This window comes from Ictidomys tridecemlineatus, chromosome 8 (genome assembly GCF_052094955.1).
Source record: "Ictidomys tridecemlineatus isolate mIctTri1 chromosome 8, mIctTri1.hap1, whole genome shotgun sequence".
NCBI classification, from domain to species: Eukaryota; Metazoa; Chordata; class Mammalia; order Rodentia; family Sciuridae; genus Ictidomys; species Ictidomys tridecemlineatus.
The window spans coordinates 40,175,115-40,201,046 of record NC_135484.1 but is presented as its reverse complement, the minus strand read 5'-3'; the positions used below and the strand labels follow the sequence as shown (position 1 = coordinate 40,201,046).

At 33.3% G+C, this 25,932-nt stretch overlaps 1 protein-coding gene across 2 annotated transcripts in view; it reads left to right on the top strand.

Moving 5' to 3' along the window:
* The window catches only part of Hsf2 (heat shock transcription factor 2), a 35,015-nt gene extending 10,417 nt beyond the window's left edge, over positions 1–24,598 (top strand). Inside the window, exons 4-13 of one of the 2 annotated variants that reach the window (XM_078019278.1) lie at positions 722–846; positions 2,462–2,537; positions 11,879–11,940; positions 13,239–13,326; positions 14,872–15,020; positions 15,612–15,851; positions 16,462–16,567; positions 20,057–20,110; positions 23,201–23,285; positions 23,579–24,598. In XM_078019278.1, coding sequence (XP_077875404.1) covers positions 722–846; positions 2,462–2,537; positions 11,879–11,940; positions 13,239–13,326; positions 14,872–15,020; positions 15,612–15,851; positions 16,462–16,567; positions 20,057–20,110; positions 23,201–23,285; positions 23,579–23,874 — 1,281 coding nt within the window. In that variant the 3' untranslated portion in view covers positions 23,875–24,598. The remainder of the gene's footprint in view (positions 1–721; positions 847–2,461; positions 2,538–11,878; positions 11,941–13,238; positions 13,327–14,871; positions 15,021–15,611; positions 15,852–16,461; positions 16,568–20,056; positions 20,111–23,200; positions 23,286–23,578) is intronic. The other variant, XM_078019279.1, reaches the window with a different exon arrangement.
* Positions 24,599–25,932: the final 1,334 nt, after the last annotated feature.

Below are 25,932 nucleotides of genomic sequence, written 5' to 3'. Positions count from 1 at the left end.
TTTGACATGTATAATTGACCAATGAGCAATTTTAGCTATTGTAATGCAGAATGTACAGAAAATACACAGGTGTTCTTTGTTAAAATGAATCAGACCAATAAAACTTTAATTAAATATTCTATCCTCCACCTTTCCCTGTGTTCATTTGTAGTGAGAGCTCATTCTTCATTTTCTTGATGAAAGGAAAATGCTTACAACATTCTGATTGAGGATGAAGTCATTATTATAATAGGAAGGTTCATTCCTTTGTTGACTGAAAAAAAGTCCTCACTGTAGGACTTTTTTTGTTGTTTACTGATATATATCCATTGTACAGAATAAGTCCTTTGTACATGGTAGGCATTAATTATTACATTTTTGAATGAATATCTTTTGCTGAAATAAGATATTTTTACTAAATCCATAAAAGGGCTGTAAACTATGAAAGAAAATGACCTGCCATGTAGCCATTACTGTATAAATTTAATTAAAAGTGGAATGTGGTAATAAAAAGGGTTGAGAAAATTAAAGAAATTTTTTTTTTGTTTTGTTTTCTGATTATTTCTTGCTTTCTCTCTCGGTGAGCTGTGAAGTGTATTCTTTTCCTAGAATTCCACCCTGGGCTTTTAGAGCAAAATCTCCCTTTGAGTAGATCACAAAAAATTCTTATAATAGGGAAGCTTTGAATTATAATCATGGGTGTGCAGTGTATTTTTGATTTTCTAAATTTGCTTTTTGGAAGGTTTCATCTTCAAAACCAGAAGAAAATAAAATTCGCCAGGAAGATTTAACAAAAATTATAAGTAGTGCTCAGAAGGTTCAAATAAAACAGGAAACAATTGAGTCCAGACTTTCAGAATTAAAAAGGTAAACCATTCTTCCAAATATAATACTAATGTGTTGGGTGTTGGAGTTGTCTGGTGCATTGGTTCTTATTACTTTTGATTTGTAGTCATAGACTTAACTTTAATAATATGTTTTAATTGTGATGGTCAGGATCACATATGAACCTAAGAACATCAAAACAATTTGATAAACAAATATTACTGAAGAAACAATAAATCTTTAGTGTAGGAAATACATTTTTACTTAGGTGTTCACAAACAAAAGAGGGCACACACAAAAAATCTTATGTATTACTCATCCTCCCCCCCCTCCTTTAAAATTCTTCCTTGAGTTGTATTAGGAAAAAGTAGGACACAAAAAGTAGGGAATAAAAGAACCCAAGAGATTTGCCCTACTTGATATTTGTTCTGCATAGGTGTGGGAGAATGTTATTTAAACCTTTTTCTTCAAAAAGATGCTTTGTTTTGTTTTATGACATTATTTGATAGGTTTTCCTAACATATATATATATTTAGCTAAGATTTTGACATGTATAATTGACCAATGAGCATATATATATATATATATATATAGAGAGAGAGAGAGAGAGAGAGAGAAAGAGAGGGGGGTATTTTATTACTCTTAGTAAGCAGCTGAGATTTTTCCCTTTAATAGTTTCCAAGGGCTTGAGAGTAGTTCCTTGAAGTGTTCTTCACCCATTTCAGATATGGACTGATTTTCATATTCCTAACTCTATTTTAATAGTAATCTTGGGCTTTGGTTCTTTTTTTGAATAAATATAAATTTCTTCATTTTGCATATTTTAATCACTGAGGATGTGTCTGTTGGCTATCCTTTGACCTAATTCTTTGAATCTCAGTTTAGCTCTTAAGGAAATAGATCCCCAGATCATCCTTTAAGTGTCAGAGGCAGTGATCTCCTCCTTTAGTAGGCAGATAATAGCAACTTTAAAGGTGCATCTGAAAAAATATAGCAGTTATTCAGTAAGTATGTATTAAAGAAAATCTCCTTTTCATATACCTTTGTATTTAAATCCATATTTCTTTTTGTAATAATTCAGACTGAGAAAAATAGCTTTTGTGGAGATTAACAAAAGTTGAAAATTATTTAATTGGTAGATTATCTTCTTAACATTTTCACAGTGCAATTTCAAGACAATTATTCCTTACTTGGCTGATTTTAGAGAAATTTAAATGCTTAATAGCATAGTGCCTGAAGCACATCAAGTGTTCAGTAAATGTCACTTTTGTTTCCTAAGGTGATTCACAAAGTCTAACCTCACTTAAGTGATGAACATTAAAAAAAGTAATGAACCACATTATCAAAAGGAGTAAATTGCTTGCTACTATATGGATATAGAAGTGTGTTTTAAGTGGGGTTTTTTTGTATATTTTGCCATGAATAGCAGATAATACATTTAAGAAGGAGTGATTCTGGAGTTGTGTTGAGATAGTTGTCATTCCTATATTATTGAACCAGCTTTCTGGTCTCATAAAAATACATATCATAGTGAAAACAAACGTAGTTAAGTTCTCTAGGTTTGTGTTTTTTAATTCTGTAGTATTCTTAATTAAGATACTGGGGTTTGGTTTTCTGACTAAATCTTATTTATTTATTTATTTTTTAATTATGATAGTGAGAATGAGTCCCTTTGGAAGGAGGTGTCTGAATTAAGAGCAAAGCATGCACAGCAGCAACAGGTTATTCGAAAGGTAAGAAGCTCTTTTCCTTGTGACTATCATTTGCATTTGTTTAATGAATTATGTGTGTAACACAAAAAAACCTCTGTTGAGTAGTTAGTAATTGATCTTAGTTTTTTATGTATTAAATACACAAAAGTAAAATTTTGAAGACAAACAAATTAAGCCAAGTGTTATATATCCTTTTTAACAACAGCAGAAACATTTCTCATAGCTAATGATGGTTGTTCTATACTCTCATATAATATCTCAGTAGCTTTTACCTGGCATAACAATTTTGAGATACTTTATTCTTGGGAGCTTAATTAATACACTAGCCAATTTCTTAGCACTTTTTATTATTATTATTATAAAACAGTCTTACTGTGTTTTGTGGGAGATTTCCCCTTACTTTTTACTATAATAGGCATAGTTAATTTTTAAATAATTTGACCCAATTAAGAATTCAAAAGGATTTTTCAGTGGATGCGATTATTAGTTTCTGCATAAAATCATAATATAATGATTACCATAATAAAATAAAATCATTAATATAATGCTGTAAAATGAATCTTAGATTTTATATTGAATCTAAAATGTGTTCTTATTTAATGTTTGCATATCAACTTTCATTTGTTAATAAGAGATGAAATATAAAAATAATTAAGGCAGCTATTTTTTACTTATGAGTAAATGGACTCTAAGCTGCAGGTTTTTTAATGGGAAGATGGGGGAGAGCTTCATCTTGTTCCTACTTGGAAGGCCCTTGAACTAAAAATAGGTCTGTGACTGACAGGATCTAGGTCTAGTGGAGCAAACTTAGAGCAGAAATAAATAGTAATTGCAGCCTTTGGCCTGTAGTCAAAATAGATTCTTCTTTTTTTTTTTTTTTTTAATGTGCAAATTAAGGTTGAATATAGGAGAATTCAAATCTAAGTGTTTAGTTTAAATATGTGTTTTAAATATTTATATTGGGGTCTCTAATGCATACCCCTGTTAAGAATATCTGATTTAAAAGAAGACATGTATTTTAATATGTACTTAAATATTTTTCAGAAAACACAATTTTGATTAAATGTTAACTAAAAATACACCTTCATCTGTAGGGTTTTTTTTTAAAACAAGAATTATTAGTATAATAGTTACATTGCATTTCAGTTTTTCATGAACACTAATATTTTTTCATCAAATTTATATTTAAATATATGTGTATTGGTGAGTGGATTTGCATAATTCATGATGACAAACACTGATTTTTAATGTGCCCCTGGAATTGGCTCCTAAGTTTGCTATTTAATGTTGGCTTTTGATTAACTTAGTATATATGAGTATATACTAAGTATATTGAGGTACCAGTTATAGGAGTTGTTAAGTACAGAAGTTAAATGATAAAAATGTTAAATGTTGCTGGGCAAAGTGGTGGATACGTGTAATTCAGCTACTCAGGGGATTGAGGCAAAAAAGTTTGCAGCCAACCTGGGCAACTTAGGGAGACCTGTCTCAAAATTTAAAATAAAGGGCTGAGAACATAACTCAATCCATAGTACTGTTTTTTTTTTTTTTTTTTTTTTTTTTTTTTTTAAGTCTGATGCCTATCTGCTTCAGAGAAAAAGCACTATACAACATGATGCCAGTGTCAAGAGAACTGAGGAACTGAGATGTAGAAAGAATTTTGGGCAGTGATTTTTATTTATTTATTTATTTATTTTTTGATACCAGAGATTGAACCCAAGAGGTGCTCAACCACTGAGCCATATCACCAGCCCTTCTTATTTTTAATTTTGAGACAGGGTCGCTTTAAGTTGCTGAGACTAGCTTTGAACTTGGGATCCTTCTGCCTCAGCCTCCTGAGACACTAGGTTATAGGCATGCCACCACCATGCCTGGCTAGTGATTTGTTTTTTCTGAAATTCAGTCACTGATGTTTTTAGAAACCTGTGATAATATTTATTTTATGAATTCAAAAAATTGAAGTTGAATTGTTTCATAGATATCTTTAACCTTCAATGTTGCATTTTCACTGGCTGTTAGCATTTTTTTTTAAATAAACAATTTAGTGTCTTTGTCATAGACTCTAATGCTGTCTTAACTCTTCAGTTAAAATGTTTTAATGTTTATTCATTGAAAAGTTGATATTGATTGTAAAGCATTCTACTTTGTAGCCATTTTTTTGGAGGGTGATGTGCAGTTTTAAAGCTATAGCTTAGGTATTTTTAATTTATAATATTCTATTTTAATTATGTACTTATTTCATAAGGCTTGTAAGTGAGTCTTCTGCAGAATTAAATAGTTTTTCAAACATTTTTGGCCTTGATTCCTAGCCTCTCTTTGATACACTGCTTTTTATAGTTGAGTTTATAATCCTTAATTTTTTACCACCTTTAGGTAGAAAGTTGATAATGTAATTTCAAGGCATACCCTGAGTCACTCTTTCTCATGCAGCAGTATCACTTGGAAAGCTTACTAAACACAAGTATTACTGGGCTCCTTCCTCAGAATTTCAGATTCATCATTTCTGTAATGGGGCTGATCATTTACATGTCTAACCTGTTCCCATGCCAATGCTGCTGGACTGTGGATCACACTTTAAGAAACACTGCTAAAAAATTTGAAAGCTTCTTCATGTTTTGATGTGTTTTAAGTTTTTCCTATAAATTTAATCACATGTCAAAGATTAAATCAGCATATCTTGATTGTGAGCAGGGAGGTTTCACAGATGGGTCTCAACAATAATCTTCATAGAACCAGCTTTTTCTGACTTCATAATTTTATGATCTGTTCTGAGAGAACTGGCAATTCCTTTTGCCTCTAATTATATTACGTAGTATGAGGAAAATGTTTCCTGTCAAACACCAGTTTTCTCTTTTGCATAATGTGATCTTGAAATCATTTTAAGTAAAAGATAGGAACTCAAGAAAAAAAATCTGCCTGAAAGCTGGTGTGTTTTATTTTTTTCCCCTTTTCTATTAGTGTATTATACATAACAGTGGATTTATTATAAAGTATTCATATGTGCACACAATAAAACAGTATAATTTGATCAATTTCATTTTCTACTGTCTCTCCCCCCCTCCCCTTCTTCTAGTCTACTGGTCTCCCTTTTATTTTTTAAAATTTGTTCTAATTAGTTATGCATGACAGTAGAATGCATTTTGACACATTGTGCAGAAAAGGAGCACAACTTCTCATTCCTCTGACTACATGCACCGTTAGTGTGATTATACATGTATACAGGGTAATAATATCTGTCTCATTCTACCCTCCTTCCCATCCTCACTGCCCCACCTCTCCCCTCATTCCCCTCTGCATAATCCAACATTCCTTAATTCTTTTTTACCTGTCTGTGCCCACTATGGATCAGCATCTGCTTATCGGAGAAAACATTTATTCTTTGGTTTTTTGGGGGATTGGCTTATTTTACTTAGCATGATGTTCCCTTGTTCCATCCATTTGCCTGGTTCCATAGTTTAGCTGTTGTGAATTGAGGTGCTGTAAAACATGATGTGTCTGTGTCAATATAATATAGTGATTTTAAGTCCTTTGGGTATAGACTGAAGAGTGAGATAGCTGGGTCAAGTGGTGGTTCCATTCCAGGTTTTCTGAGGAATCTCCGTAATCCTTTCCACACTGATTGCACCAGTTTACTTTGCCACCTGCAATGTATAAGTGCACCTTTTCCTCCACTTTTCCTTGCCAATGCTTTATTATTGCTTATATTCTTGATAATTACCATTCTGACTAGTATTAGAGAAGTTTTGATTTGCGTTTCTCTAATTGCCAGAGATGTGGAACATTTTTTCCTATATTTATTGATTGGGATTGTATTTCTTCTTTGAAGTGTATGTTCACTTCCTTGGCCTATTTATTGATTGGGTTGTTTTGTTGGTGTTAAGTTTTTTGAGTTTTTAATATATTCTGGATATTAATGCCGTATCTGAGGTGTATATGGTAAAGATTTTCTTCCATTCTGTAGGCTGTCTCTTCACATTCTTGGTTGTTTCCTTTGTTGTGAAGAAGCTTTTTAGTTTGAATCCATCCCATTTATCGATTCTTGATTTTATTTCTTGCCTTTTAGAAGTCTTGTTAAGGAAGTCAGTTCCTAAGCTAACATGGTGAAGATTTGGGCCTACTTTTTTTCTTTTAGGCACAAGGTCTCTTTTCTAATGCCTAAGTCTTTGACCCATTTTGAGTTTTATGTAGGGTAAGAGATAGGGGTTTATATTCATTTTGTTACATGTGAATTTCCAGTTTTCCCAGCACTATTTGTTGAAGAGGCTCTCTTTTCTCCAATGAATATTTTTGACTCCTTTGTCTAGTATGAGATATCTATTTATGTGGGTTTGTCTCTGTGTCTTTTTTTCTGTACCATTGGTCTATGCATCTGTTTTGGTGCTAATTCCCTGCCGTTTTTGTTACTATTGCTCTGTAGTATAGTTTTAAGGTCAAGTATTGTGATGCCTCCTGCTTTACTCTTGTTAAGGTTTGCTTTGGCTATTTTGGGTCTCCTATTTTTGCAAATGAATTTCATCATTGTTTTTGTAGTTCTATAAAGAATGTCACTGGGATTTTTTGGGTGTTGATTTTATATCCTGCTACTTTGCTGAATTCATTTATTAGTTCAGGAAGTTTTTTGGTGGAATTTTGGATCTTCAAAATACAGAATCATGTCATCAGCAAATAGTGGTAGTTTGAATTCTTCTTTTTCTATTTGTATCCCTTTAATTTCTTTTGTCTTTCTAATTGTTCTGGCTAGAGTTCCAAGAACTATGTTGAATAGAAGTGGTGAAAGAGGACATACATCCCTGCCTTGTTTTTAGAGGGAATGCTTTTAGTTTTTCTCCATTTAGAATGATGTTGTCCTTAAGTTTAGCATAGATAGCTTTTACAATGTTGAGGTATGTTCCTACTATCCCTAGTTTTTGTAGTGTTTTGAACATGAAAGGGCGCTGTATTTTCTCAAATGTTTTTTTCTGCATCTATTAAGATAATCATGATTCTTGTCTTTACGTCTGTTGATATGATGTATTATGTTTATTGATTTTCGTATGTTGAACCAACCGTGCATCCTTAGGATGAACCCACTTGATTGTGCTGCACTATCTTTTGAATACAGTTTTGTATGCAGTTTTCCAGAATTTATTGAGAATTTCTGCATCTCTAGGAATACTGGTCTGAAGTTTTCTTTCCTTGTTGTGTCTGTCTGGTTTTGATATCAGGGTGATACTAGACTCATAGAATGAGTTTGGAAGAATTCCTCTACTTTTCTGTTTCGTGGAATAATTTGAGAAGTATTGGTATTCTTCTTTAAAGGTCTCATAGAACTCGGATAAGAATCCATCTGGTCCTGGGCTTTTCTTGGTTGATAGACTTTTGATGGTGTCTTCTATTTCATTGCTTGAAATTGATCTGTTTAAATTGTGTGTGTCCTCCTGATTCAGTTTGGGTAGATCATATGTCTCTAGAAATGTGTCGGTGTCTTTAAGATTTTCTATTTTGTTTGAGTATAAATTTTGAAAATAGTTTCTAATTATGTTCTGTATTTCAGTGGTGTCCATCGTGATTTTTCCTTTTCTTCATGAATTTTAGTAATTTGAGTTTTCTCTCCTTTGTTAGTGTGACTAGGGTGTATCAATTCTATTTATTGTTTTAAAAGGACCAACTTTTCATTTTGTCAATTTTTTGAATTGTTTCTTTTGTTTTAATTTCATTGTTTCAGTTCTGATTCTAATTTTTTCCTGTCTTCTATTATTTCCTGTTGATTTTTTAATTTTTCTTTTTCTAGGGCTTTGAGATGTTATGTTAGGTCATTTATTCATTTCTATTATTTTAATGAAAGAGCTCAGTGCAGTTAACTTTCCTCTTAGCACTGCCTTCCTAGTATCCAGAGATTTTGATATGTTGTATCTGTATTCTCATTTACCTCTAAGTATTTTTTTTATTTCATCACTGATTTCTTTTGCTATTTGTCATTCAATAGCATATTGATTAGTCTCTAGGCATATGTGTAGCATCATTGATTTTTAATTTCATTCCATTATGTTCTGATAGAATGCAGTGTAGTGTAGTGTCTGGTTTGGGGGTTGGTTTTTTTTTGTTGTTGTTGTTGTTTTTTTAATTTGCTGAAAGTTGCTTTACGGTATAACATGGTCTGTTTTAGGTCATGTTCTGCTGAGAAGAGGGTTTAGTCACTGGATGATGGATGAAATACTCTCTATATGTCCATTAAGTCTAAATCATTGATTATGTTATTTAGTTCTATAGTTTCTTTGTTTAGTTTTTATTTGGAAGATCTATTCAGTAGTGAGAGAGGTGTGTTAAAGTCACCAGAATATTGTTTTGTGGACTATTTGACACTAGAAATTGAGAAGGGTCCTTTGTATGTAGTTGCTCCATTGTTTGAGGCCTAAATATTTATAATTTTTGTGTCCTTTGTATGATTCCCTTAAGTAGTATGAAATGTCATTTCTTTATCCCTTCTGACTAATTTGGTTTAGTTCAGTCTCTCTGATGTAAGGATGGAAGTCTCTTCTTTTTTCGAGGAGGTGAGTCTCTTACAGACAGCATACTGTTTTTTTTTGTTGGTTGGTTTTTCTTTTTGTTTTTTAATCCAATCTGCCAATCTTGTGTTTTGGTTGATGAGTTTAGGCCATTAATATTCAGGGTTATTATTGATATGTAATAATATTATTGATATTACTGATATGAATAGTATTCCCAGTCATTTTGAATTAATTTTTGTTTTTAACCTGACTTAGTTTTTCCTTTGATTAACCTTTTCTTTAGTGTAGCTCCTCCCTTTGGTGGTTTTCATTGTTTTTCTCCATTTCCTCCTCATGGAATAGTTTGCTGAGAATGTTCTATAGTTCAGCTTTCTAGTTGTGAATTCTTTTAACTGTTGTTTATCATAGAAGGTTTTTATTTCATCTTCATCTAAAGCTTAATTTTGCTGGATATAAAATTCTTGGTTGGTCATCATTTTCTTATAGAGCTTGATACATGTTATTTCAGCACCTCTGGGTGTTGAGAAATCAGCTGAAATCCACATTGGTTTCCTCCATATGTAATTTGATTTTTTTTCTTTTGCAGCCTTTAAAATTCTGTCCTTATTCTGTATGTTAGTCATTCTCATTATAATGTGCCTTGATATGGGTCTGTTATAATTTTGTACATCTGGAGTCCTGTAGTTGATTTTCCATTTTATTCTTTAGATTTGGGGAAATTTCTGATACTACATCTTTGAAAAGATTGTGCATTCCCTTTGATTTGTATCTCCATGCCTTCGTCTGTTCTGATAAATCTCAAAATTGTTCTTTTCTTGTTATCCCATATTTCTTGTAAGTTCTCTTCATGGTTTTTACCATCTTCTCTGTGTGATCAACTTTTTTCAAGAGTATATATTTGTCTTCATTGCCTGAGGTTCTGTCAAGTGGTCTAGTCTTTTGGTAATACTTTCTATTGAAATTTTAATTTGGTTTATTATTTCCTTCATTTCAAGGATTTCTGCATGATTTCCTTTTCAAAATCTCTGCCTTTTTATTGAAGTGATCTTTCACTTCCTATATTTTCTCTCCAATACCATTCTTTATTTTGAAGATCAGCCTAACTTTGTATCTTCTATACTCCCTCTCTGACATTACTTTTATTGTGTTGTCTATGTATTCTATTGTTAGAATATCTTGGCACTTTGTTCCCTTGTTTTTTCATGTTGTTTGTGTCTTCCCATCTAGTGCTTTGGATCTGAGGTAGTACAGTTTGTATCCTGTAATCTTATAGTGTCCTTGAAGGCTTCTAATACCTCAAAGTATCTTAAAGGCAGAGACCAGCATTAACAGCACTCAGTGCAATCAGTATACACCTTTAAACCAAATAACTGCTATTAAGGCACTTACATTTTTGTCACAATAATAAGAAATCATGAGTTCAGTTGTTGTGTACAATATAAATAGTAAGTTCTCTAAAAAGAGTTTACTGTTTCTAGTGATGGACAGTGAGGGACAAAAGTAGTGTAAGATGTGATGATTATGAGGGAGAAAGAGAAGATAGAGGTAAAAATTTATAGTAAGAGTGAGGAAGAAATAATAGAGATTGGCTATTAGTATGAGAGAAGTGAGAAAGAATTCAGGGAGATAGGTGAGAGAACAAATATACAGATTTTTTTTTTTAAAGTAAAAATATAAGAATGTGTAACAGAACTGTAATACACTATTCAGACATGGAATTCCTCAATAAACTGATGCATGAAAAATATCTGGATTCAAAGATGTGAAAGAAGGGAAAAGGCAAAAAAAGAAAAGGTTCATTGGAAAATTAAAAGATAGAGTCCTTTGGCTTTGAAAAATTTTCTCAGCTTCCCTTCTCCACTGATAGGTGGGCTTGTCTGAAGTTTGATGGCAGCTCCAGTCCTGTGGGTGAGCTGATAGCAAGGTGCTCTCACACCCTCTTCCAGTCTTCCCACCTGTTGTCGCCAGCTCCTTCTGTCCCCAGGACTCACTGAGCTGGAGAGAGAGCCTGGTTTTCTCCAGTTCCTCCAACCTGTACCTTCCCCCAACTTCCCCTAGTCTCCTGCTTTCCAGAGGCTTGCTAGACCCAGACTGGCCCACACAAACCCCACTGCAACCTAAAGGACCTGGGTTTTGGCTTACCCAGGCTCTGCCTTACTGCAGTCCCAAGGTCTCAATGCCATTTCAACTTGGCAGAAAGACTACCAGGGATGTGCTCACACAAAGGAGCGACACTGCAAAGAGGCAGCCAGATGGCAGCCATTAGCACACCCAACAGAGAGATCTCAGGTACAACCAGACCTGCAGGTACCCCAACAATATATCTCTAGGCCCTTGAGGGTGTCCCAAAATGGCAGTGGCCATGTGTAACAGCTTACAGGTACTGTGACAGTGGATCTCCAGGCAGCGGGGGCCAGTGGGCAGTCTGTGGGCGCTCTGTAGGCTAAGGTTTGGCAATCTTCCAGCGGATGTTGGGCAGTGGGGGATAGGCAGGCAAGAAATGGTGGACTATAAGCAGCAGTCAGTGAGTGATCTGTGCTCTAAAGGCGATATGCTAGTGGGCGATTGCGATGAACAAATGAGGGGTAAGCAGCAGGGAATCAGAATTCAAGCAGTATTTCCTCTGCTTAAATCCCAAGTCACGGAGGGACAAGGAATGCAGCCTCTCTCTAGATCCCCATATTGGCAAGCTGGTGTGTTTCTTTATGTATAAGTTGTGAGATACATCTAAATTTCAAATGTTAAGACGTGTGAAAATTATGTGACTTAGAATAGAGGACATTTATCATCTGATTAAGTTTTCTAAAACTTAGTAATGTGGACTAAAAAGTTAAAAGAGTGATGGAAACATTTTTATTCATGTTTTCCTTTCAGATTGTCCAATTTATTGTTACATTGGTTCAGAATAACCAACTTGTGAGTTTAAAACGCAAAAGGTAAGTTTTTATGATAAAACATTTTGAACCATAAATAAACATTTTATTTTTTAACCATGAATGGTCCAAGTATATTCCTAATGAACCAAAGAATAGTCCTCCCTTGATAAGTTCTTAACATCTCCAGATTGTCTTATTGGTTGAGTATTGCTTACCTGAAATGTTTGCTATCGGAAGTGCTTCAGATTCTGCTTTTTTTTCAGATTTTGGAATGTGAGATTCTTTCTGATGGGATCTAAGTCTGAATGTGAAATGCATTTATGTTCACATTCGACTTATTCAGTTTAATGCAATATTTTAAAATACTTTGTGCATGAAACAGAGTTTTTGTATCAAGTAGCTGAAGGGACTGGATGGTCTTTTTTCCTATGGACACTGGTAAACTAAGTGTTGAATGCCTGAATTTGACCTTAACCTATCACATGAGGTCAGGTTTTGAATTTTCACCTATGGCATTATATTGGTGCACAAAAAGTTTTGGATTTTGTAGGATTTTGGATTTTTGGAGTACTGATATTCAACTTCTTCTGTCATCCTTGTGGTGTTTTTGAGAAATAAGGATAGCCTAAATGGTCACTTTGTAGGTATAGGCATACATACTAATAAACTATCATTTACTTAGCAGTTTAAAGGAACATTGGAGAGCTTGAGAGAGAAATTCTAAAAAAGGCAATTCATTGCAAAAACAAAATCACAATTTTTTCTGTATTTTTAAACCTGTATTTTAGCCATAGTTTGTGATACCTGTTAATGTCAGTAGAGAAAGATTATCTGCAAGGCTAGTACTGGTTCTTCTGCTATTACCTACTTATTTATTATTGTGGATAGTTTGTAAGAGTTGTACAATGCATTAAACAGTGAAGTCTATCTGGAGATAGTAGTCTATTATATTTACTATAGAAGTAGCATTAAAGAAGGGAGAACTATTAAGTTCCAGATATTCTTTTTTTTTTTTTTTTAAAGAGAGTGAGAGAGGAGAGAGAGAGAGAGAGAGAGAGAGAGAGAGAGAGAGAGAGAGAATGTTTTTAATATTTATTTTTTAGTTCTCGGCGGACACAACATCTTTGTTGGTATGTGGTGCTGAGGATCGAACCCCGGCCGCACGCATGCCAGGCGAGCGCGCTACCGCTTGAGCCACATCTCCAGCCCCTCCAGATATTCTTATCTCCCAGTTTCTATTCATAAAAATGTACTATATTAAAGAGTTCCTTGTGTTTTTTTACAGAAGATCTTAAAACATTTTAAATTCTTCATATTGTTGCCTCATGAAACTGAATGAATATTTTTCTGATTTCCAGGCCTCTACTTCTGAACACTAATGGAGCCCAGAAGAAGAATTTATTTCAGCACATAGTCAAAGAACCAGCTGATAATCATCATCATAAAGTAATTCATGTATATTTTGTGTTTATTAAATATCTCAATTAAATTTTTTATGGTAGTATTTTATGAGGTAAAAGAAGCTTGGTGAATAAAAGTGTCAAGTTCTCATTTCTTAGCCTTGTTCCCAGCCTTATTAAGTCTTAAGATTTTTCAGTATTTGCTTTAGATTATTTGAAGAACTAAATCATGACAAATATAGTTGTCCCAGTTTTCTGTTTTCAAGTTTTTCTTTCCTATCTTGATTCATTCTCTTGAACTCAGGAACAATATTTCATATTATTTTGCATGTATTTAAATTTTATGTAAATGATATCATTCTGTACGTATTACTTGTTGTATTGCTTTTTTTTAAACTTGTTATTACTTTTGAGATTTATAAAACAGATTTAGTTTCAGTGAAATACAAATTGAACATTGTGATAATTACGATAGTGTAATATGATTATATATTTTTCTGTTAGTTTGCTTTTAACTTATAAATGTACATTGATTCGACTGATTGTTCTCTGGAAATTTCAAAATATTTTTGTTTACCTTCATTTTTGCTTCAAGTTATGTGCATGATTTGTTTTAACTTATATCCATTGCCATTACAGATTAGACTAAGATTAGACTAGTCCAGAATCCAGACCTCTAATGCAATCTTATTATTGCTGTCATTTTTTTTTTTTTTCTTTTTCTTTTTGGAGATGCTGAGGATCAAACATAGAGGGCTTTTTGTTAGGCTGTTGCTTCATATATTGAACTAACAGGATTCATTTATATTTTCTGGGACAAATCAATTAATATTAGACCTGATTCCTTTTCCTCCTACTGTTCAGAAATAAGCATTCCCAATTGTTTTGTTTGTAGGACTAAAGTGGATGAAGTCTTTTTTTTTTTCCCTAAGTGGATTTATATATTGTAAAGTACTTAACATCTTTTACCTGTTATCTAGTGTTGAAATTTATGGATTGTTAGATTGTAATAATGATTTTAGTTTGCTTTAGAGAATTGAACTTTTAAAAATGAGTATGGCCTGAGTGTATCTGTGGGTTAATAAAAAATTATTGTTAATACTCCAAACTGACATTTAACTAGAATAGTTGAGGTGCCATTTTTCTTTTAGTGAAACCTTTAATGAATAATGATAAAATGTGTCAAACAGATCAGCTTGAAATGAAATAATGCCATCAATACAATGGCCATCTGTTTATGCTTGAAATATATGAAGTTCTGAGACTTTTTTCTTCATAAATATACAAAATACTTTAGAATTTAAAGTCTTCCCATAGATACAGACATGCTATTTTCAGGGATCTTACAGTAAAAGTAGTAAAGTGGAATGCAAATCATATGCCTTTATGAATAGATACATGCCTCTGTAAGTTCATAACTGAATTGTTATTTTTAATAATGTATAAATTACATTAGGACAAAGGACATAGTTGGTTTTGCTTATTACTGTTTCCCCAGTATTTAGTAACTAGTATGCTTCTGGTTGTTTTAAAGTGATATCCTAGTAGTGTGATTTCAATATTTAGATATATTATTTTTCTGACTTTTTAGGTTCCACACAGTAGAACTGAAGGTTTAAAGCCAAGAGAGCGGATTTCAGATGACATTATTATTTATGATGTTACTGATGATAATGCGGATGAAGAAAATATCCCAGTTATTCCAGAAACTAATGAGGATGTTATATCTGATCCCTCCAAGTAAGGAGTTTCTGAGATAAAATTTATGAAAGTATTTGTCACTTTTATTATTAAGTTGCTAAAATTAAAAACACCCACTCTGTTCTTTGATAAATTAACATTTGTCTCATACTTGGAATATTCAACTGATAATTAAGCTAGTTTATTTAACCAGATAAAAAAGAAGTAACGAAAATCCTTTTTTTTTTTGGTACTGGAGGGTTGAACCCAAGAGGGCTTTACTGCTAAACTATATACCCAGCCCTTAACTCTTGCTAAATTACTGAGGGTCTTGCTAAATTTGCTGCAGCTGGACTCAAATTTCTGATCCTGTTGCCTCAACCTCCTGAATTGCTGAGATTACAGGCATGTGCAACTGTACCTGGGTGACTAAATTTTTTTTTATTTTAGAGTTCAACACTTTACATTGATTCTTTGTAGGTCTTATATTCTGTACAGTGTCAATATTTGTGATTTAGCTTCATACCCAAGGTATGTAAGCCTTTTGATACATGGTTTGGAAAGAGTATCTGGAAAATAAATGGATAGAGTAATTTTATTGAATTTGTCTGCAAATGTAACTGCATCTTTCTTTTCATATTGCTGGTCTAGCTGTAGCCAGTACCCTGATATTGTCATTGTTGAAGATGACAATGAAGATGAGTATGCACCTGTCATTCAGAGTGGAGATCTGAGTGAACCAGCCAGAGAATCCCTAAGTTCAGGCAGTGATGGCATCAACCCTCTCATGTCTAGTGCTGTCCAGCTAAATGGTTCATCCAGTCTGACCACAGAAGATCCTGTGACCATGATGGATTCCATTTTGAATGATAACATCAATCTTTTAGGAAAGTGAGTGCTTATCTAGATGTTATCTAAAGTTAATTGATTTCTTCATATTCAATTTTTGAGTGATCTTCATTTCAGATGATAAACCTACTAGTCTACTTTTTTATTTGTCAAAATGGAGTTCTCTAATGAAAGGGATTTGTCTTAAGAAGAGTCTTGGAATATTCCTCTGCAGTTTTTCTTATTTCTTTAATGAAATACTTGTTTTGAGTATCTTTAAGGTGTTTGTGATTATGTGTGTTATGTATTCATACCATGACTATGGATTAATACAGTTTCTCCATATTAATAGGGACTTACAGCATAAAGAACATTAGTAATTAGTAGTAATCAGATCAAACATTTTGTAATAGTATTGAAGAAGAAGGTAAATCAGACTGTTGTTTCAGAACTACTTTTCAATGTATACTGAAGTTTTGTATAAAGGCTGTGTCTCAGTTAATCAAATTTTCAATATCCTAAAATCTTGAATAGGATCTCTTAAGATTAAGAACTGTTAAGGACTCAGCAATTTCTAGGAGTATTTTGCCTAGTATTTCTGTGGTTATTTTAAGTGTAAGAACAAGGAAAACTTATATTTACTTTTTAATTTTTTTTTCTTTTTTCTCCTTAGGGTTGAACTGTTGGATTATCTTGATAGTATTGATTGCAGTTTAGAGGACTTCCAAGCTATGCTGTCAGGAAGACAGTTTAGCATAGACCCAGATCTCCTGGTTGATGTAGGTACTTTGGATAATATTTGCTATGCTCTAGTAATTTGTGTATTGGGGTACATTATTTAAAAAATCAATGTGTATTGTTTGTATCTGCTCTGTTTGTGCTTTTTCTTTTTTAAAATGAATGGTTTTATGAGACAGGATGAACAAATGGGTTTGGGACATTGAAAGAGAATGATCACTACTTGCCTGAGTAGCAGTTCAGTTAATTCTCTGTAATAATATATCAGTTCTATTCAACAGACCTAAATCCATGTTTTGTCTGGACTTGTTGTTCTGTTTAACTATGGAATAAATTGTCACTGAATACAGGTCTATGGAAATTGGTAATAGTATCTAGTCAAGAGACAGCTTGGAAATATTTCTTAATACTTTGGGAATTAACACTTTTCACTCAAATTTATTTTGTTTGCTGTATTTTTATGTCTTGAGTTTCCAGGTTTCCCTGCTATAATTCTTATCACCATCTCTCTGAACTTGACTTCAGTGTTGTCTGGATTATGAATTCTACCTACCATTTCTGGCACTAACCATGTTTCTCATTCCCTTCTCTTTTTGTTTCATGATGCTACTCCCTCCATTATCCAAAGCTTTGTTTATGCTCTGGCCTGGTCCTGTTCAAATGAATCTTGTTTTCTATTTCCATTTTTCTTTTGTGAATTATTTTCTCTTCTGAAAAAAGGTTTTTACTTACTTTTTTTTTTTTTTTTTTGGTGTGTGTGTTTCCTGCCAAAAGTACGGCTTTCTTTCAATATCAAAAGATTCTACAGTCTTACCCTTGTAGGAGCCTCTTATTAAGGCTAAAAAGAATTATTTCTTACTTACTCTGCAGTCTTATTTCCAGTTTATTGATTTACCACCTTACATCTCTACTTGTCATTAGATTTTGTCACTGTTAAAAGACTTTAGCACGCTTTCCAAACTGTCATCACTACACAAGATATATTTCACTTTCTTTGAATATTTCCTTCCCATGCTGCTATTTCCCATTTAAGTGAATTAAGCTTCTCCATTGATGACCTACTTCGTGTTAACAGTAAACTGAGCCCTTTTTAATTTTTTTAGCTACTGTTACCACTTTGAATCCAGGGACTTTTCAGAATATTTGTCCATTTGGTCACTAAGAATGAAATAAAAATCCCATCATTCTGGCCACCGATAAATCCTTGCATACTTCATTAAGTCATTTTAATTCTACTATTTTCATGCCTTTGGAATCATCAGATCTTGCCTCAGATGATTTGTGTTTATGTCAGACTTTTTTTTCTTCCCTAAACTAGCAACCTTTTACAGCTTTCTTGTATTCTGTAGTAATATCTGACTTTTATTTAGTCTGCCAAGAAAGTTGTCACAGAATTACCTTGATTTCTTTTTCTTTCTCTCTTTTTTTGATACCAGGGATTGAACCCAGGGGTGCTTAACTACTGAGCTACATTCCCAGCCCTTTTTTACTTTTTATTTTGAGACAGAGTCTTGATGATCCTTGTGCCTCCTGAGCTGCTGGATTGCAGGCGTGTGCCACCATGCCTGGCTTTGATTTCCTTTTCTTAATCACATCATTCACTAAGTCCTGTTTTCCAAAGTAACATTCACAAGCCATTCCAGCTTTATATTTCAATTGTTAACTTACCTCATCCAAAACCTTTATTATTTTATCCTTGCATAAGGCTATATTGTCATAAATAGAAAGTCCACTTATGATTGCCTTGTTTTCTGAAATGGCAAAGATAGTCAAGATACGAATATACAGTTCTTGGCTTCTCTCCTATGTTTAGTATTGGGTGATCCAGAGTAGAGTCAGCAGGAGAGTAGCCTTCGAATTCAACCAGCTGTGTCAGTTTTTCATATGTAATCATACTAGTGGTGGTGGTGGGGTTTTTTTTTGTTGTTGTTTGTTTGTTTGTTTTAATGCTTTATCACATATATCTGCTAGGAATATATATAAGAGATCCCTGAGTGAGTAGGGAGCATGGGGCAAAGAAGGGAAGAGACGAGCTTATATTGCTGGCACTTTCAGATGCCATCCCTCAGCAGAAGCAAAATGTAATTGGGCTTTTGTGGTACTGACAGGTTGAACTGGAATAAATAAGTAGTCATGTGTTACTATCTACTCTCAAGGATCTGAGCTCTTTTTCTCTTCAGAACTCGATAGGTGATATGGAAACAGAAGAAAGAAGTAAGAAAGAGCCAGAGATATTTTTAGGGCTACCATGAACTGTATGGAACCTTAAGGAGAGAAAGCAAGTCTAGAGAAAATGGAGAAAGGGTATTCCTATGCCTTCTCTGCTTTCATTTTATCCTGTGAACCATTTGCTGTGCTCATTCTTATAAATGGCTAACTTAATATCTGCAATTTCACCACATGCAACTCCCAAAGTTCTGTTGCTGATAAAATAAGCCTCATCAATTGAATGGATTTATTTTTTGAACCTATGTACATAAATACTGTTCAGGTCAAAATTTAAGCATTATTTGTGCTTTCCTTATCCGTTTCTGGAAAATACTCTATCTTCATTGTGGTTGTTAATGCTATTCCTATGTACTCATCCCTTCATTCTCTTTTTCAAGTCCTAGCTATTCTCCAGGGACTCTCACATATCACAAAGCTTTATCAAGGTCTTTTTTTGTTTCATCCTATGTGTTTCTCTGTGTGTGTTCTCCTCCCTTCTCATTTCTCCTTAGTACTTTTGAGCCTCAACATCCTTTGTTATAATACTGAATTGTATTTGAACATATGTTTGGCTATTCAGTGTTGGTCTTGTCTTTTAGATTGTAAGCTCTTAGGAGCAGGAGTGATGTCTTTAACTTGTGTTCTTCGTGATTTCAATCATTTCTTAGATGTTTAGTAAATCTCTGGCATAATTGACTTTGAGGCTGATGGCTTAAAACAAAAATTATGTACATACTGGCTAGACTAAGGAGTGCAGTAGATAGTGGTCTTAGTACTTAAGGACTTTGTTAGGCGAGGTGAAAAAAAAATCAAGAAGTAGGTATGCCACATTGTCAGAGGGCTCCACTTTATGTGTGGTTTAGGTGCCACTGTCATACAGCAGATTCTATAAATTTCTTACCTAATACCTAGCAGGTTATTCAGTGAAGTCTTATTGTCAGGGCACAAGTCCCAGCCCTGGGGACCACATAAGGCCAAAGGCATTTAGGAAGAAAAAAATGAATGTGAATGGAGAATAGTAAAGGAAAGGGGAATTAGGGAAAAACACCATTTGTCTTAAGTGATTTACCCCACTGTGTTAATAAATTTTACAATATCAGATTCTATTTAATGCATTGGCTACCTTGCTCTGCTTTGTTTCTTTATGGGTTCCCCCCCCCTTGCTTTCTTGCTTTTCTCTTCCAAACTCAAGTTTACTGTATAGAAACTTCCTAGTGCAGGTATTACATCTCTTCACTCTACATGGTTGTATAAAAATTTTGAACACACAATTCTTTTTAAATATTTTTTAAACTTATCATCTTTCTTGTTTGGTCTTTCAGCTTTTCACTAGTTCTGTGCAGATGAATCCCACAGATTACATCAATAATACAAAAGTAAGTTTTAATTCATGTTGCTCAGGACCCATAGCTATAAAAATCTGAAAAAAAAAAAAAGTCCTACTAAGTAGAGAGCAATATCATTTCCAGTTACCAAAAAAGACAGAAAAAAAAAAAGAAAACGAAAACACAACCACTTTATATTCTGACCAAATATGTGTAATCAAAATAGTAAAATTCTAGATGCAAAATGAGCTTTTGATTGTGGGGTGGATCATTGCTTAATTCTACTGACACATGTGAGATTAATTTTCATTATGAAATCAGCCTCTTTTGATACTGAGAAATTCTTTGACCTTGGCTTGTTCAAGTGTATCATTGATAGAAGTGAATAATAGATGATTTCTCTGTGTTTTATGTGCTTCATTTCATATCCTTATCCTTATCCCTTCTATAAACAACATGAGATTTCTTTTGAAAATTTATTGGTACCTGTATTATTCCAGAAATGCTTCCTTCATTTTATTAGCATACATTAAAAACTCAGGGATTTGTACTAAGTTTGTACTATTTGGAGGAAAGACAAATTGAAACAGTGAACTATGGATTCTGGACTTCTCCTTTTTTTGGGTACCAGGGAATGAACTTGGGCACTCTGCCACTGAGCCACATCCCCAGCCCTATTTTTATTTTATTTAGACAGGGTCTCACTGAGTTGCTTAGTGCCTCTTTTGCTAAGGCTGGCTTTGAACTCACCATACTTCTACCTCGGCCTCCTCAAATGCTGGGATTACAGGCATGTAATCCTGGCTGACTTCTTTTTTCTTCTTTTAACTTATAAGAATTTTTTTTATATATACAGTTTTTTTTCTTCTGCTACTATGCTACATCTGCAGCCTCTTTTTTTTTTTTTTTTTTTTGGGATAGGGTCTCGTGAAATTGCTGAAGCTGACTTTAATTTGGGGGTGATCCTGCCTCGATCTTCTGATGCAGCTGGGATTATAGGTCTGTGCCACCTTGGCTGGCAGGTTTTCATCTTTTTAAAAAAACAGGAATTTTAGTTGGGCTTAGCAATTATTGAAGAGATCTTTAGAACTGATTTTTGATGAATAGAAAGTATAATTTGAAGTTGTTAGAGAAGATGTTCACAAATTCTGTTACTTTGTACAGTTTATTGTTTTGACTAGGAATGTACTTCCTTTATCTTGCATTTCTACCAAATTGTTTTTTAACCTTTGCTTTTGGTTGAATACATAGGTAAATCAAGTTCAAATTTTAAATTGGGTAAGGCAGAATTCCATTTTGATTGAATTTTTCTATTACCATGTGTGATGAGAATGTAGCCTGACTGGGTTTTTAATATTTTCAGAGTTATGGCCTACCTGATTTAAAGCCTGAAGAATTATGAGTTTGTGAACTAGGAAATTGAGTATACATTTCAGGGTTTGGATGATTTGTATCAGGGATTGGCATACTTCTTCTTAAAGACCACCTAGTAAATTGTTTCACTCTGCAAGCTATATGTTCTTTGTCACAACTACACTATATTGCAGTTGTAGTACAAAAGCAGATTAAAAACAGTATTTAAAAGAATGTAAGATTATGTTTCAGGAAAACTTTATTAAATAGGCAGTGTGCTGAATTTGACATTTGGTCAAATTCATTTGCCTGGGCTTATGAGTAAAATATTCTGTTGACCAGCTCAGCTGTTTCAGTAAATATGATCATATTATTGAATGTGACTGAGTTATAGACCTTAAGTTGAATGTATCCATATTATATATTAAGTTTGTCAGTGTATTTTACTGTTTATTTCTGGACATTTGAGTTATTCTTGGATCATCCTATCCTCTTTATTCTAAAAGCCAATAACTTGAATGCAGTTTTCAGAAATAGCATTAAACAGCAAATTGCCTTTTGTTTAATAGTATGAAAGAATTAAATTTGAGAGTAACTGTTCATTAAGTTTCTGAATTCAGATTGTTTTCAAATAATAAGCATATCAGCTATCATTGCCCTGGTCATGACAAGGGTTATATGACACAGATTATAACATTTTATTAATCAGGAAAGCCTCTACTTTTCACTATGGCAATCTAAGTGGTACACACTAATGAGTAAGAATTTACATGGTACATGAAACCCATTTATCATCCTGGTTCTGATGTTTTAGAATTAACAACAGTGGCATCCTTGGAAAATACCTATTTTAGAAGGCATAAAATGTAATATTGTATTAATGTTTATGTAAAATCGTGGAAAGGCTTAGTAGTTTTTATCTTGGAACCATTATCTTTTCTGAATCCTGAAAACTTGTACTGCTTTATTTTATGATGAATATAAGGGAGAATATAGGAATTATTATATAGATGTTTGTTACGCTATCTAATCTATAATTAACCAGCATGTAAAAATATGGGACTTGTGGATACCTGAGACTTGCAGCTATTCAAAAAAAATTTATGAACTTCTGCATCTGAGTTTGAACATCATTGAAAAGATTCCTGAAGAACTTCGACAACATTAAAGATTTGTTTCTCTATTATAATTATATATAAGAAGAGAGGACAGTGTAGTTGAAAAAAGTGATTGAAATGACAGAAAAGAACTCAAGACACAAAAAGGACAAGAAGAAACATCTCAACTTTGAGGCCTCCAAGTTTAGGGATATTTATAAGGATGTGACCATGTCATCATGAACTGTTCCAAATATGTTTAATTTGTACTTAAAATTGTTTATAAGAGAAATGTGATATAGTTTAGTCAAAGTCATTTAAAATGAATTTAATTGCTTAAATGTTCTTTCAACTAGCATTTGAAACCACTTCTCTTTGATTCATTCCTATTTTTTATCCTTGAGAGCATCTGTCTGTTCTGCTATTGAAATATCCTTCCCTTTTTATACTTATCATCATAGTTCAGGTTTTTTTTTTTTCCTCATTGTCTTGGTGACAAGTTTTCTTGCTACATCTATTCCCAATCTTTCCTCTCTTCCTCTCTCTCTGTTTTTCTTTATATTCTCCTTTTCCACTTATTTCAGATAGTGTGTCAGTATTTACATATTGTATCAATTTTTAATTTTTTGATACTTTTCAGGAATATGTAAAATATGAAATAAGTGTTCTTACTTTTTTTCCCCCCTTTCAGTCTGAGAATAAAGGATTAGAAGCTACCAAGAACAATGTAGTTCAACCAGTTTCAGAAGAAGGAAGAAAATCTAAGTCTAAACCAGGTGGGTATAGAGATATTTATAGTTTGTATAGTTTAGTAGAAACTAATGCAAGCCTTGAAAAGTCTTGTAATAACACACTGGAAGATTCTAGCATATAGAAAAAATTGAATTGGTGAGGTAATAGTTCTTAAGGTCTTTTTTTTTTTTTTTTCCTATTTAACTTTAGGAGACCTGAAGTAACTTTGTTTCTTAATTGTTGAATAAGACTAACTTTTATGACTTGCATATTTAAAATTTTACACAAAGTATCATGTCATTTGTTTGGCTATAAATTTTTTTTTTAATCTTTATAGATAAGCAGCTTATCCAGTACACTGCCTTTCCACTTCTTGCATTCCTCGATGGGAATCCTGCTTCTGCTGTTGAACAGGGGAGTACAACAGCATCATCAGAAGTTATGTCCTCTGTAGATAAACCCATAGAAGTCGATGAGCTTTTGGATAGCAGCCTGGACCCAGAACCAACCCAAAGTAAGCTTGTTCGCCTGGAGCCATTGACTGAAGCTGAAGCTAGTGAAGCTACACTGTTTTATTTATGTGAACTTGCTCCTGCACCTCTGGATAGTGACATGCCACTTTTAGATAGCTAAATCCCTAAGAAGTGGACTCAACATGTATATATTCATCAAAATGATGAACTATTTATTTTAAAGTATCATTTGGTACTTTTCTTTTGTAAATTGCTTTGTTTTGTTTAATCAGATACTGTGGAATAAAAGCACCTTTTGCTTTTCTCACTAACCATACACTCTTGCAAAGCTTTGAAATGTTACTCAGCTGCCTAGATATACACAAAATTCAGTGCACATTATTGACAAATCTTTAAGTTGGATTCAGATGGCCATTTTTCTCCAGTTGTAATTTGGATTTCATTTTACAGATATGACCATTAACAACAGTTATTTTTGTTTTACTTGTTTGATGGTGTCTGTCTGCGTTTGAGCGTAAGTCACTAGAACTAATGATAGAACTTCTAAAGCTTTCTCTGTTCCAATTATTTTTATTAAATATTTTTCACTTGGCTTATTTTTAAAACTGGGAACATAAAGTGCCTGTATCTTGTAAAACTTCATTTGTCTCTCTTGGTTCGAAGAAGTTCATTTATGTTTGGAGTTCATTCATGTTCAACAGGAAGTGCAAAGTGTACACAAATACTCACTGATATGGTTCCAGCTCCATATATATAGAAAAAATGTGGGGATGAGTTGGGAGTCTCATCCACTTAGTTGGACTAGTTTTAAGTAAAAGTTTTCTGGTTTTGTGTTTTTTTGAACCATACTATTTAGTAAAATAAATAATAATGAATGTTGAGTACTGGTATTTGTTATGTGTCTTCTTTGGAGGTAATATCCACATGAAAGGAAGAAGGTGACTTTAAACTGTATGTATTGTCTGATGAAGTAGGTAGTATATTGCAGTAACAATAGAATATAGTGTTTCTAAATTTAATGTTTTAAAAGTTTTACTTTGTTTAAAGATAACACCAACTTGCTTTCTGTGTTTTGAATAAAGAACCGAGACATCTTATATGCCTCTCCTCCTTGTAGCTAAAGAAAGAAAATTATCAGGGGCTAACACTAGAGCCTTGTAATTTTTGCTCTTAAAGAAGACAGGAGAAATAATTAAATGACTTCCTCTGTTCCAAACAGAGGAAGTCATTTAATTTAAATGGCTTAAAAGAATTTGTAAGACTAGGGTACTGTATCACTTGAAGAACTCTACCTTTAAGGCAGAGTGCTGAAAGCTCTACAGTTAATATCTGTATATAGGGCTATTCAATGAGAAATTCTAAGGAAGACCTTTTTTCCATTGACCATATTGTATCTTTCAAATTTTTCTTTTCTATCAAGATTCAAAGTGAGGCTTACTCTAGTGGGCAAAAGGCCCTGAGTTTCATTCCCAATATCATAAAGCAAAACAAAGGCCTAGCACAGAGGGATAGGAAAACCCTTCCCTATTTAGATCCTGAAATACTTGGCTGACAGTGGGATCTTGATGATTCAGCTCAAGATCCTGGAACAGTTTTCAGCATGAACCAAAGAGGTCACTTTTCCAAAGCTTGTTAAAATAAAGATTTTATGAACAGGAGAGAAACTTTCTCATTGTGGGATATGATCAAGTTCCTTGTTGTTGGGGGCATTTTGGAGCTTCCCAATCGAATCACTCTAAAAAAATTGAAAAATGTTATTACATTGGTCCTTTTTAAGGTTTTTCTAAGTTTAAATATTGAAGGAATTTAAGATTTTTGTTTTAAAATAACAGCAGTTACATGCTTCTTTTAAATGTAATCAGAATACTAGGGAAAAAAAAAAGAATACTAGAGGGATTTGACCTCTCATAATTTGCCTGGCTTCCCCAAAGAATTTTATACCCATTTTTACTGTGTGAAAAGTTATACATGGATGTTCCTGTTAACACTTATCTGCAGCTAAGAAGTTGTTTCTTTTAGCTAATATTTCTAGACATTTTTTAAAAGTCCATTTTCAGTTATACCGATTATCAGAACAGTATATTTGATCTTTGCAATGAAATAACCATACAATTAAGTTCTAATAAATATAACAAGAAATGATATATAGTACTATCCTAAGTCTGTTTTGATAATCTTCCCCATGCATTCCTCCTTATCCCTTATTTCTCCACTGGCT